This window comes from Petaurus breviceps, unplaced genomic scaffold (assembly GCF_028583685.1).
Source record: "Petaurus breviceps papuanus isolate PSGF00001 unplaced genomic scaffold, PetGlider_PUasm1.0 84, whole genome shotgun sequence".
NCBI lineage: Eukaryota > Metazoa > Chordata > Mammalia > Diprotodontia > Petauridae > Petaurus > Petaurus breviceps.
The window spans coordinates 2,258,894-2,273,466 of NW_027186645.1; the positions used below are offsets into that span (position 1 = coordinate 2,258,894).

General features: G+C 34.0%; 1 protein-coding gene across 2 annotated transcripts in view; it reads left to right on the forward strand.

Annotated features, from left to right (window-relative positions):
- The window catches only part of HBP1 (HMG-box transcription factor 1), a 55,686-nt gene that overhangs the window by 39,078 nt on the left and 2,035 nt on the right, over window positions 1-14,573 (forward strand). For both annotated transcript variants that reach the window (XM_069106991.1, XM_069106990.1), the window contains exons 8-10: window positions 412-556; window positions 6,216-6,542; window positions 13,826-13,967. In XM_069106991.1, coding sequence (XP_068963092.1) covers window positions 412-556; window positions 6,216-6,542; window positions 13,826-13,967 — 614 coding nt within the window. The remainder of the gene's footprint in view (window positions 1-411; window positions 557-6,215; window positions 6,543-13,825; window positions 13,968-14,573) is intronic.

Here is a 14,573-nt window from a genome sequence, read left to right on the forward strand (position 1 = left end):
TCAGATAATCTGGTTGATAGAGTTGCCAAATGTACCATACTTGAATCAATAATTCTTAGAGAAGTAGAATGTGGTAAATGCATTTTAACACTATTAGGAAAAACACAGTGTAATCTCAAGTGTTTGAGAAAGTATTTACTCTGCTAAAATCCAGGTAGCATCATTATGAGGATCAGTTATTATTTTGTGATAGATTTGTTAATATTAATTTTATGGAGAAAATAATTGCCTAGTGCTAATAACCAGCATCAGAAAAAATTCACATGTCTTTTACTTAACAATTGATTTGACATTTTGTAGTTAAGATATATAAAAATTATCTGTAAACAAAAAAGATGCGTTGGGGGGAAGGGGAACAAGAAATTAGGTATAGCATCAGCGTGCTTATGTTACTATTATATGTAACTGTAGGTTGGTCATCATTTTATCCAAGCCTGACTGTGGTTCAGCATGGCATTCCATGCTGTGAAGTTCATATTGGCGATGTATGTCTACCTCCTGGACACCCCGATGCCATTAATTTTGATGATTCAGGTGTTTTTGATACATTTAAAAGGTAATCTTGGACTCATTCTTTTTTTAAACTTTTAAATCGCATATTTTGTCATAGCTGCTGTGGTATTAAGATGAATCTTTACAAGGGCCATATAAACCTTTGTGACTTTGAAAAACATCAAAGAAAAAAATATCCAAGAAAAATTGTTGAGGAGAAATTACAAAGATTAATGGAATTAAATGGTCAGGTTAAATAAAATAACATGCAATCTGGAGAATTGTATAATCTTTTAGGAAAGGGGTTGAACCTGTATGAAACCTTTAAAATTTGAATCGTATGAGTCGTTCAACATGCATTTATCAGGCTCCTACTGTGTGAGGACTGAGGCTATAAAAACAAAAATGAAAACTTTTGTCCTTTTGTAACTTCTGTTCTACCAGGGAGATAACATACAAAATAGATACAAGGCAATTTGGGAAGAGGGGAAGCACTAGCAGCCAGAAAGGCCTTGCAGAGAGCAGGTGGTATTTGAGCTGAGCTTTGAAGGAAACTAAAGATTCTGAGGTGAAAAGGAGTGCTTCCCCATCATGGGGAGACAGCCAAAGCCCAGCTCTCTCTGAGGAACAGCAGCAAGGAGGCCAGTCAGTCTGGATCCCAGGTACTTTGTGAAGGAGCAGTGTAGAATAAGATTAACATGAAGAGTTTTCAGTGTCAAACATAAGAGTTACATGATCAGACCTTTGCTTTAGGATTGGCAGTATTACGGAGAATAGATTGGAGAAGGGAGAGAGACTAATTAGGACATTGTAGTAGTCCAGATTGGAAGTGTGGGGCTGAGCTGGGGTAGGAACCACAGGAGTGGAAAGAAGTGAGAGATGTAGAGGTAGAATTGATGGCACCTGGTAAGTGGATATGTGGAATGAAAGGAGAATGAGGAGTTGAACCTGAGTGATGGGGAGGGAGGGGGGGTGAGCTTGACAGAAATATGGAAGTTTAGAGGAGGGTTGGTTTGGGGGAAAAAGATAGTTGTTTTATTGTCTCGTTTATGTATATGTTATATCCCCTTCATTAGACTGAAAGTTCTTCAAAGGTAGGGTCTGGGCTGTTTTTCCTGTATTCTTATCACCCAGCTTAATGCCTGCAAACAACAGGAGTTTAATAAATGCTTGTTGAGTTGAATTGAATTAAACAGATCAACTTTGAGGATAGATGAAATGTTTTTTCTTCTGCCAAATTTAAACTAAAAGTCTACAGGTATTAAAAAACATCCTTTGAAATCCCTTAGATACAATCCATCTAATATTCAGAGACTTTTAGTTGCTTGGAAGAACATAGTAGAATTACACCAAATCATGATTTCAGTTCTTATCTTCCTGTGATTGATCACAGAGAGAGGGATGGCAGGTGAATACCCAGAGTACTCCACTTGGTATCATTGGAATATCAAGAGAAAGTGAGGAAGGCTGCATTTGTTTGGTGTGCTCCACATAGAGAATTTAATGCATGAGAGGCATAGCATGGACAAGCAGAAGGTGGCTGGTCGGCATTATTGAAGAGAACATCCATTGATAAGATCAGAAACCCATTTGAGTATCTTCCTATGGATTAAGACCAGCTGGCTTATAGCCTATACTCTATGAGACTGAAATACCTAGATTGAAGCCTATGGGCTATGCTTACTTTTGTAGCTGAATTACTTCTTAAAATAAAAGAATTCTCATTATGAAACAGACTGGTTTCATTCTTTAGGGGCTTCCATGGAAGAGGAAATTAACAGTTCAGCTTAACAACTTAGTGTAATACCTCGGGAAAGTCTTTAGGATATTTAAATTTTCACTTAATATAATAATATCATGGAATTTATGTAGTGATTTAAAGTTTATACATCACTGTGCAAATCTTTTCTCATTTTATCCTATCAAGAACTGTGGGAGTTACTTGCTATTATTATCCACATTTTACAGATGAGGAAGCTGGGGCAAATGTGTTAAGCGTAGGGCCACACAGCTATTTAAAATTGAACCTGAGTTTTCTTGACTTCAGGTCCAGCACTGTACTATCTAGATGCTACTTTGGAGTGAGTTCTGAACTTTGCAATGAGTTCTCTTTAGGAAAAGAAAAAAACAGAAAATATCCTCCACAGAGCAGGAGGGCAAATTAAATGGACAAAAACTAAAATAAAATCTAAATTGTTTATAAGCCTAATGTAAAATAAAGAAAGGCATTGAAAAAGTTATAGCCATCTCTCATCTGGGGAAGACAGGTAATAAATTGATATGAAAAGCTGGTACTTCACTCTGGAACACAGTAGAATTTTAGGTGTTGTAAGCTTGTTTTAATTGTCCTTACTGAGGCATTGATAGTTGCCACTTTCTGAACATCAGACATATTTGAAAATTTTCCCTTGGTAAAACTGGCATTTCTGCTAATGAAAATGGAATTTTGTTTTCTTGAATTTTCCAGAATTAGTAGTAAATATAAATGTTTTTCAGAAACTTGATATTCCATATATTTCAGAGTTTTATTGTTCGTCAGAATTATAGAAAAATCATAATTAAACATTTCAGATTTTTTACTTGAGTTTTCACCCATTTGTGAAATTGGAGGACCTTGAATCCTGGGGAGCATGGGGGTGGGAACTCAAAACCTTGAATTACTGATATGTAGTGCTGGTGCCACTAGAGGGCACAGTTAGCAAATTTTAGCAATTAATGATATCTCTTCTACTCTAGACTTTGGGTACTTCAAAATACATTATTTTTCATATCATTAAAGTTAGAAGAGGCCCAAAATAAAACAAATGTCATAGATAGACTTTGAATCAGGTTCTCTATTTCCAAATTTAAGTTCACACCAGTAGTAAATTAAAACTCTAGTTCTAACTAAATTCAATGGTTTTCCCAATGCATTTCTATTATAATTGAGTTGGTTTTTTTTAAGTCCTTTACTAAGGCATCCTAAAAATAGGATTTTTTTCCTTTGTATAAATTTAGAGAAGATTGATATTTTTATAAAACCACAAACTTGAAAATGCTTGTTTTTAGAAAAAAGCTTCATTGATGTACAAACCATTGATTATTGTTATTGTTTAGATATTTCTTAACTATAAGCCTCCTGTAGCATTTGAATTTTGACTGTAATGTCCTGTACCAGTAAATTTATCTAAATGTATTATACATAAAAAAATTACATGTATGGATAGTCATCAGAAGTCATTCATGTTTTAATAGTCCAGTAAGTAGTATCAGCTAGTTACCTTGCACAGTCATTTTATAGGAAGAAAAGCACATTTTAAAGTAAGATTTTTCTGAAATTTTGAAATGTCACAATGTTAAATCATAACATGAATGTTTAAATGTAATTTGGATGTTTGATACTCCAATGAAAATTATTAAAGTTTTATCTTTCCACTTAAGCTCAGCTATTTGCAGTGATGGGTGGCAATTACATATATTTAATCTTCTCTTGATTTTATTTATAACAGAACTCATTGGTCTCCTAGAGATATGCAATTGCTCTTCAATATTTTGACACTTCACTTTTTTTTTTTTTTTTTGATTCATTGCTAGGTTATTTTAAAAGGGTAGAGAAGCAGGAATTGGGTTCAGCATACAACTGAAATGACAGATTTCATGCCAAAAAAAAGTGTAAGAAGTGGAAAGTCAAGAAGAATTGGCACAAGGCCCAGAACTGTTGGTAGACTAGGTCATCCTTAGGCCATTGTTTATGTTAATGGTGGCTCTCTGTTTGTATGATTATGATTTCTTCTTGCATTGTTTGTTATAGCAATATGTGCTTTATCTGAAAATGATGGGGAATTCATGTCATTTAATTTTCCAGATAATTGAAGCTTTGTTTTTGTTTATTTGTGTCTGTGACTTTTTGGGGGGTTTTCTTGGTGGTTTGCCCTTTACCTTCTTAAGGCAAACAGGTTAAGTGACTTTCTCAGGGTCACACAGCTTGTAAGTGTCTGAGGCTGGATTTGAACTCAGGTCTTCCTGACTCCAGGCTAGCACTCTATCCACTGAACTACCTAGCTGCCTCCAGTTGAAGCTTACCCCTTCTTACTAAATGAAGCTTAAAAATTGGAGTAATTTTCTATCAAAACATTTCTGAAATATGTCACATACTGCTCTGCCTTTATAAATAGAGTATATTTAACATGACTTTTAACTTTTTGATTATGTGAGTCATCATGTGAATGTTGTTATATTTAGTAAAATAACTATTTAGGCCTTTAGAGGGTTCTTTAGAGTAAAACTTTTCGTCCCAGATGACTATATTTTCATAATTTCTATATTAGCTTTCTAGAGTTTTGCTATCATTGTGCCTATCAAGACTCTTTTAATTGTCTTGGTGAAACCTATGGACCCTTTCAGAATAGTGTTTTTAAGTAATTGAGGCATCAATTATTTAAATTTAAATAAACTTTTTTTTAAGCAGTTGGGGTTAAGTAACTTATTCAAGGTTACACAGCCAGTTGTTTGGTTTTTTTTTGCGTGTGGGTGTCAAGTATCTGAGGCCAGAACTGATCCTGGGTCCTCCTGACTCCACAGCCGGCGGTCTTACTCAATGCGCCACCTAGCCACCCCAATTTAAACTTATTTTAAATTAAAATTTTAAACTTCATTTTGAGGCTAACGAAAAGAAAGATGTGATTATTTTTTTTTCCTATCCAAGTTTGTGAATTCCCCTGAAATCTAAGGGGTATATAGAACCCACATTAAGAACTTTTGCTCCAGAACAAGTGTCAAACACAGGGTCATCAGTGACAGCCAGATTAAAATTTATTTGGGAAATATTAAACGAAATAAAAATATAGTATAAAGTAACATTACATTTTAAAACTAAGTTAATATGCAGCCTGCCAGAATCCTTATGTATAGATTAGTGGCCCTTGTTTGTATTTGAGTTTGACACCACTGCTCTAGAAGAATTCTATCCCTTTTCCATGCCTCCTTAAATGTTTTGTAATCTGTTGTGGTTTAGGAAACTAGATAACCAAGTTTGTTAGAATTAAAGTAGGTAAGTTCTAGGTAAGGTTGAGTGAAGTGCAGGAGAATTTCAAGAATGGATATACTAACATCTTGACTGATCAAAAATTTTCTCAAGGGGCGGCCAGGTAGCACAGCGAGTAAGAGCACCAGCCCCAGTGTCGGGATGACCTGGGGAATCGAATCCGGGCTCAGATACTCAGCACCACACCCAGAAATAACTGGCCGTGTAACCTTGAGCAAGTTACTTAACCCCAATTGCTTTTAAAAAAAATTTTTTTTTCTCAATAGATCTTGGTTCTTAATAGTATCCTGGTAGCTGATCTGCAGATAACTGATCTGTTCTGTGTAATCAGTCTTAAGGACAGAAAGATAGGGTAACGTCATTAAGGAAAAGAAAATTAAGAAAGAAAAGAAAAATTAATAAAGTATCAAATATTAAACATGGTATAGAAAAAATGTTTATCAATTATATGTTGAGGAAAAATGAATTGTTAAAAAAGGATACTGCATATTTGTTGAATATACACTTTTCATGTGCCAAGCACATTAAAAACTAAGTGCTGGGGATGCTAAGAAAAAGCCTCCTACTGGAAGAATACATGTGCAAGCAAGTAAAAACACAAGATAATTTGAGAAGAAACAGAATATTAGAAACTAGGGGGGGAAATATTCTGCATTTACTGAAAGCCATTTTAATAATATATTTATTTTTATGGTTCTAGTTATGACTTCACACCTATGGATTCTTCTGCTGTTTATGTGTTAAGTAGCATGGCTCGTCAGCGTCGTGCATCTTTATCTTGTGGAGGACCTGGTAGTCAGGACTTTGAAAGATCAGAATGCAGCAAAAACTGTGTCTCTGCTGGATCATCACAGCTTTCTTCCAATTCTTTGTATAGTAAAGCTGTCAAAAGCCACAGCTCAGGGACTGCAAGTACTGTGAGTGCCACTTCTCCTAACAAGTGCAAAAGACCAATGAATGCCTTTATGCTTTTCGCCAAAAAGTACAGAGTTGAATATACTCAGATGTATCCAGGGAAAGATAACAGGTAAGCAGCAGTTCATTGATGACAGTTGTTGCTTTTCACTGAAGTTCATCATTACTTGGATGGTTTTCTGTACCTTTTTTTAATTCAACAAGCATTTCTTAAGGAACTACACTCACTGGGGAGACAGAAAAAAAAATGAAAAGTCCCTACCCTCAAAGAGATTACAATCCCATTGGAAAGATCTTCAAATACAAAATAATACATCAAGTAATTTCTTTTTATGAAGTGACATGTGAAATGAGCCTTGGAAACTTAAAGGTTCCAAGGAGGGAAGGAATTGCAGACATTGGGAACAGCAAATAGGCCATTTTATCTGTACTATACAGTGTTTGAAAAGGGAATAATGTGTAGCCAGTTTAGAAATGGAAAAAGTAAATTTCCAGGTGGTGTATGTTGAGTGGGGAATCCCTCAATTTAAGTACACAATATTTTATGAGACATGGGTTGCATGAATAATGATTTGGTGATAAAGCTATATGACTGCATAACCAAATCCCCTAGAGAGTGCTGCTGTTCACAGTAGCTGTGGTTTTCTGAGTACAACTTAACTACATTATTAACAAGTTCTTCACATTGTGTGTTTAACAGTGCTGCTAGAACTTGAAAACGCCTGAAAAGGATGTACTTATACAGATATGTTTGGACCTTGATATACAGGGATTCTGATGGCAGGTGGTTTTGTAGGGAAATGTAATCATTTCCCCCCACAGTGAACAGTTGTGCATTGCAATAATTATAAAAGGATAAAAGGATAAAGAATCATGGAGAATTGTAATGGAAATACTGGCTAACAGGTTTTTTAGGCATGCTTTAAAATGGGGAGGATTTTTTAAAAATTACTGAATTATTAATGTTACATAATTATATTAGTATTTGTGGAGGTGTATGTAAGATCATTTGAAAATAACTTTCTAGATATATTTCATAAGTAGTAAAGACAGCGCTTTGTTTTTAGAGAGCTCTTTAACATGAATCTGGTAGTAAATACTGACAGTTGACAGTAGTTGCTAAAATAGAAAAAGTAACAACTCCAATAAACTTTCGGTGTGATTAGATAATTAGACCTAAGTGGTACACACTTTTTTAGAATGTTACGTTACTTTTCATTATCAAAAATGTTTGAGCTCAGTGACCAAGAGTTTAGAGGCATAAGTGTATGCCTCTAAATTTTAGTGATATGTTCTGTGTTCTTTATACAAGTGGGGAGTGAGGGAAGGGTTTTCCCCCTTTGTGTAAGCAAAAAAACCCCATAAAAACAAGAATAAACATTCCCTTTTTTCTCACATGGTCTCGTCAGGAATATTTGTTGGGGAAGGGAAAAGAAACAACCAATAACCTGACTTGTTGCTGTAAGCCAAATTGCTACATATATTTTTTAAAGTATTTAAAATTCACAAATTAGCCACTTTAGCTAGATGAAAATTTCCTTTAGTGAGGGCCATTTCTTAGTTTTTTTTAAACTTACATTTTTGACTATCTAAGGAAGACAGCCAAAAGGACCTATAGAATGAGTCATTTGGAGTAGATGCTAAATGACTTGCCCATGATCACATGATTGTTAAATAGAGCCAGGATTAGAATTCAAGTCTGAATCCAAATACTGTGTTACATACACACCATACTCAACTTGGCCTACCCCAAAAGAATATGGGTAATTTTAAGTTTGGTGTTCTGTTTTTTTTAAGTCTTTCATAGAAGTAGATATAACAAAGCATGTCTAATTAAATCAAGTTTATCACCATCTACCAATAGACACGATATTTCTATATAGAGAACATTTGTTAAAACTTATTTAAAATTGTCATTGATATTCATGTGACATTCTATTTTCTTAATTTTTCATATTTTCTTTATTTTTAATAGATTATTGACATACACTTTATGTTTTTGCCTATCAGTGGGTAGCCCTAGTCTTGCCATACTCGAATTTGATTTTATATTTGTTGTTAAAAAAGGCTTTAAGTAAATTAGTTTTTAAAATCCCAGGCATAATTGCACTAGAACTTTTCACAAGGTTATCACTACCCAGAGTTATCAAATCCTTGTGTTGTGATGTGTTCCATTATTTTGCTGCCCTGTGGTACTTAGACAAAGGAAGTTGATTGGTTATAGGCAGACATTTGCTAGATGCAAATGTGCAAAAGACTGTTTTGGAGAATTTGCTACCATCTCTGTGCTTGCTGTTGTCCAAAGCCATAGTTAAGTTAGGCCCAGAGTCTCCCCAAATTCCAGACTTCTTTACTTTCTCCAAATTCAAGTGCCGTCTCATGTGGGAAAACCATTTTGACAATTTGATTATATTAGTTCACACCAAGGTGTTAAATAACTATTTACTCACTATTTTCCATTATAAAAGAACTTAATTTTACTTAAATGAATTTCAGATTTGTGGAATCTGGCAGGGAAATAGAGAGTAAAGGGTACTGGTTTTGCCCTGAAGGATGTGTACTGCAGTGTCTTATTGTGCCTTTTAGTAATTCTTTTCTTCATGTACCCTGTTTCTAGAATAGCTTATAATTCATATCTTTTTGTTCTATGCGTTACTGAAATGATTGAGATTCCAAAGTATATATTTTTGAGTTTATTATCCATCCAATTCAGATACCCAAGTAAGGCTATTCTGAAACATTTGAACCAGATAGTTCTAGCCAGTATATTTTTAGTGCATAAATTGGTGGTTATAACTAGAAAGTATAGATCAGTATAAATTGTCACATTTATCAATTTGATTTACTATTTTAATATTTGAAAAAAAGTTTAGTGGAAAGAGTCTGGTCACTATCACAGGAATTATAATTGTGGAACCAGTGGGTTTCCTACATAGTTTTTATGTATTTATTTGCTTTTTTGCTTTTTGGAGGGCAATTGGGGTTAAGTGACTTGCCCACAGGTACACAGCTAGTTTTTTTGTGTGGGTGTTAAGTGTCTGAGGCAGGAATCAAATTCGGGTCCTCCTGACTTGGGGGCTGGGTCGGCGCTTTACTCACTGCGCCACCTAACCACCCCCTATTTTTTTTTTTATTAAGTAAAAATTTTTATATTTTTTCCTGGTTACATGTAATAACAATTTTTAGTGTTAAGAATTTTGAGTTACACTGTGCTAGAAGGGCTTTAAAACTGCATATCCTTTGACTCAGCAATACCACTACAAGGTCTGTGTCCTAAGAAATAAAAAAAAACGGGTTAAAGGACCTATTTGTACAAGGGTCTTCACAACAGCTCTTTTTGTGGTGGCTGAGACTTGGAAATTGAGGGATACCCTCAATTTGGAAATGGCTGAACAAGTTGTGGTATATCATTAATAATGGAATATTATTGTGCTATAAGAAATGAGGGACAGGCTGATTTTAGGAAAACCTGGAAAGACTCATATAAACTGATGTGTAAAGTGAAGTGAGTAGAACCAGGAGAGCATTGTACACAGTAATAGCTGTATTGTATTATATAGTACTGTATGATGATCATTTGTGAATGACTTAGCTGTTTTCAGCAATACAGACAATTCTGAAGGACTCATGATGGAAAATGCTATCCACCTCCAGAGAGAGAACTTGATGGAGTCTGTCAAAACATACTACTTGCACTTCCTGTATTTTTTTTGTTTTTTTTTTTTTCCCTTTGGGTCTGTCTCTTCTTTTACAACATGACTAATATGGTAATGTGTTTTGCATGATTTAACATGTATAACCTATATCGAATTTCTTACCATCTTGGGGGAAGGAAGAAAATTTAGAACTCAAATTTTTTTTTTTAAATGAATGTTAAAAATTGGCTTTACATATAATTGGGGGAAAAATAAAATAATTATTTAAAAAAAACTTTTTAGCTCCAAATTCTCATCCTCCTCCTTTAGAACGTAAGCAATTTAATATGGTTTATACATGTGCAGTCTAGCAAAGCATATCCATATTAGCCATGTTGTGAAAGAAAACATAGGATACACTGCCCCTCTCACCCTCCCCCCAAAAGAAACCAACAAGAAAAATAAAGTAAAAAAAGGATGCTTCGATCTATATTCAGACTTCTTTTCAGTTCTGTCTCTGGAGGTAGATAGGTTTTTCATCACAAGGCCTTCAGAATTGTCTTGGATTACTGTCTTACTCAGAATAGCTAAGTCATTCGCAACTGACCATTGTACAATATTATCCTGGTTCTGCTCACATCACTTTGCATCAGTTCATATAAGTTTTCCCAGGTTTTTGTGAAATCATCCTACTTGTCATTCCTAATAAATAGCACAGTAGTATTTTATCACAATCATATACTACAGTTTGTTCAGCCAAATTTTTTTTTGAAGGGCATTATCTCAATTTACAATTCTTTGCCACCCACAGAAAGCTACTATAAATATTTTTGTATATATAGGTTCTTTAAAAAAAAAAAACTCTTTGGGATACAAACCAAGTAGTGGTATTGCTGAGTTTTAAAGGGCATTCAGAGTTTTGTAGTCCTTTAGGCATACTTCCAAATTGCTCTCCAGAATGTTTGGATCAGTTTTCAGCTCCACCAATAGTGCATTAGTGTCCCAATTTTTTCTATATCCCCTCCAACATTTTTTATTTTCCTTTTCTGTAATATTAGTCTGATAGGTGTGAAATGGTACCTCAAGAGTTTTTTAATTTGCATTTCTGTAATCAGTGATTTAGAGCATTTTCTCATATGACTATAGATAGCTTTGATTTCTTCTGAAAACTGCCTGTTCGTATCTTTTGACCATTTATCAATTGGGGATTGATGTGTATTCTTAAAACTTGGCTTAGTTCTCTATATATTTGAGAAATGAAGCCTTTATTGAAGAAATTTGGCTGTAAATTTCTCTTCCCTCCCCTCCCCCCCCAACCAATTTTCTGCTTTCCAAGTTTGACTGCATTGGTTTTGTTTGTGCAGAATCTTTTTAATTTAGTGTAATTATCCCATTTTGCATCTCATAATGTTCTCTATCTCATTTGGTCAGAAATTCTTCCCTTATTCATAGGTCTGACAGGTAAAAATATTTCATGCTATTCCAATTTCCTAATGATAATCACCCTTTATATCTAAATCCTTTACCCATTTTGACCTAATCTTGGTTTGTGGTATGAGATAGGTCTGTGCCTAGTTTTACAGATATCTCTATGAAGGCTCTGAGATCATTGCCATGTAATAATTTCACTTTAATCTTTGCATAGAATTTCCATAGTTGAGATAGACAAGGAAGTAGTGTTCCCATATAAAAATATGAAAGCTGGGAGGTTTAATAACTTGTTTCAGGGTCATTCAGCTTGATATCTTGACCTAAAATTCATGTCTTCTAATTCCTAAGCCAATGAAGACTGTTCTTGGCTATCTCACAAGTTATAGTTATGCCTTGTTTTAAAGTGATTAGCTATTTAAATTTTCTTTATGTTAGCTACACTTACACTTTGGGTGACTTTGATTTTTTTTTTCCTATAAGATCAATTTTTCACTTGTGTTTCTGCTCTAAGTGGGTTTATTTTTTATTCCGGATAATGATAATCCCTTGATAAGTCTCAACACTACCTTGGTAATTTTGCCTTTTTCCCATGAGATATAAATAATGTTATGAGTAAGGCAAGTCCATTTCCTTGTTCTGACTCTACTTGGGAAAATATAAGGCATGGAGGAGAGGTGATACTTTTAGGTAGTATATAACTTAGCTATCTTTTAAAATGAAAAATCAACTTGAAATTGCATGCATATGTTTAATGCAAAAATAAATTGTTAGTTGATAAATATTAATATTTCATTTTAAGTGAACTCTAAAGAGAAGGAAAATCATGAATATTCAAAGAGAGGAGCCAATTATAATCTATAGATATACATCTTACATCACCCAGTATTAAATTAGGTACATGGGATTTGTGGAGCTCTAATTTATGCCTTACTGTGCCATATATATTAATTTCATAGTCTCATCGTGGGAAGAATAAAATACCTGTATATGAATGGAACTTTTTTCTGTTGCAAAATTAATTCACAAATTAATTGCATTCTAACCTTAATTTGTCAGGTAATTTTAGAAAATGATTTATTAAAGCATATATACGTGTGTATATATGTATACACATATGTGTGCATGGACATAAACTATTAAGATAGGACTTTTAGGACACCTGGTGTCTTGTAATTTAAAGGGTAAGAAATCCAGTCTGTGGTTTCCCTTCTCTTTTTTTTTTTACTCAAACCCAAAACGTACCCTAATTCTCAAATTTGTTACTTTCTCTTGCTCTTTTGAAAATCCTGCTCCCAGCCCTTCTGATTTCTGTGTCAGACGGTATATCTGTATCTCCTTTATGCATCCTGTCCAAAAACAAACTACCTTTGTATGGTTCTAGCATTATTTATTATAAGTACCTGGACTCAATGAAAGCACTATATTGAATAGAAGCAGTCTCATATCTGAATGTGGGTCATGATAGATGAGTAGGGTAGGCATGATAAGTATTAGCCACAAATTTCCATCACTGTGTAACCCTGCTTTTGGGGTCTCCTTACCTTTTAAATGTCTTATTTAGTAAATATTTATTGAGCATAGGTGGTATGCATTTCTCTCAAGTGATGACTAAGGAGTACTTTAAATTAGCAAATTCTGATTTTTGGAGCAAAGTAATTAAATGATTAAGGCAAATAATAGCTAGTCAAGTGTAGTGAGTAGATAAAAGAAGGCCACCACTATAATGCAGTTATAAATTTAAAAAACAAACAGGGTAGATCTATTATGTAACTATCACTGAATGAAAATTAGGTTGACTTTTTAAATATTTCCAACTGGTTTTCTCTCACTTGTAGGGCTTGTCTATAGCCATTCTTTTGATATTTATGGACGTGTCAGACATGTAGCCTGAACCAAATTAAAATGTAGTTCCTATTTGGTTTTAATGTATTAATGTGAAGTCAGTGTGTGGTCTGTGGGGATCCTTTTGTATGGTTTAATGGCTCCCATTTCTATTTGAGTTTGACACTGTAACTGGTTAAATGATTGAAAAATAAAATTTCTTTTGAACTGTACCATTATATAGGTACCAAATCGACAGCACTAGCTCAGATGTCTTTTTAATACTTTGCAATATTGGCCATATATATATACCTTATAGTTTGAAACTCCTCAGGTATGGTAAAGCTAGTCTTTCTGTCTTGAGATTTTATTAGGGGGAGACCATTGTTGTCTTAACCTTTTTCCTTCAATAGATTTGACAAAATAATGTTGATAATGATTTTTTTTTCCTATCCTATATCTGCATTTTTTACCTTCCAGTAACATTCTGAAAATATTTGTTTTCCAGAGCCATAAGTGTGATACTTGGTGACAGGTGGAAGAAAATGAAAAATGAAGAAAGGAGAATGTACACCCTAGAAGCCAAGGCTTTGGCTGAAGAACAAAAACGCTTAAATCCTGACTGTTGGAAACGGAAAAGAACCAATTCAGTATGTTTCACAGAGTAATTGCTCTAAAGTCCTTTTAGTGATTAAAGCTTATCTTCCCACATTTCTATTAAATTTTATGGAAGGATATCTGGTATTTATATATTCTCCTAGCTTATATTTTTTTATCATTAATTTTTTCCTCCTGAAATGATAATTTTTCTCTTATATTGTAATTATATGTAATATATAAATTATATATTATAATATATTCATTTTATCCTATAATATCCATTAGTGCCTAAAAACATTTTGTGTTAAGAGGGGTATCTTTCTTATTGAGTAAATGCCATTTAATCTAAAGTCAGTTTGAAGTAGGCCTGAAAATGAGGAATTCCAGGGTACCTGTTACCTGATACGGTAGGAGACAAAGATTTGTCTGAAAGGTGGATGTTGGTAAAAATCATGATAAATTGGAATAGTAAGACCTTTTTCTTAAGTCAGAGAGAGATCTGGAGAAGATGCCTTCCCATATTTACTAAAATATTGGGATTTCTCTGGCATGCATGTAATTTCTAGAGTTGATAACCCTCATTGAATGGAATGGCACAGAAAAAGAGTGGGTAAACTACATTGTGTATAGTGTAGTAAGATTCATCATTGACTCTT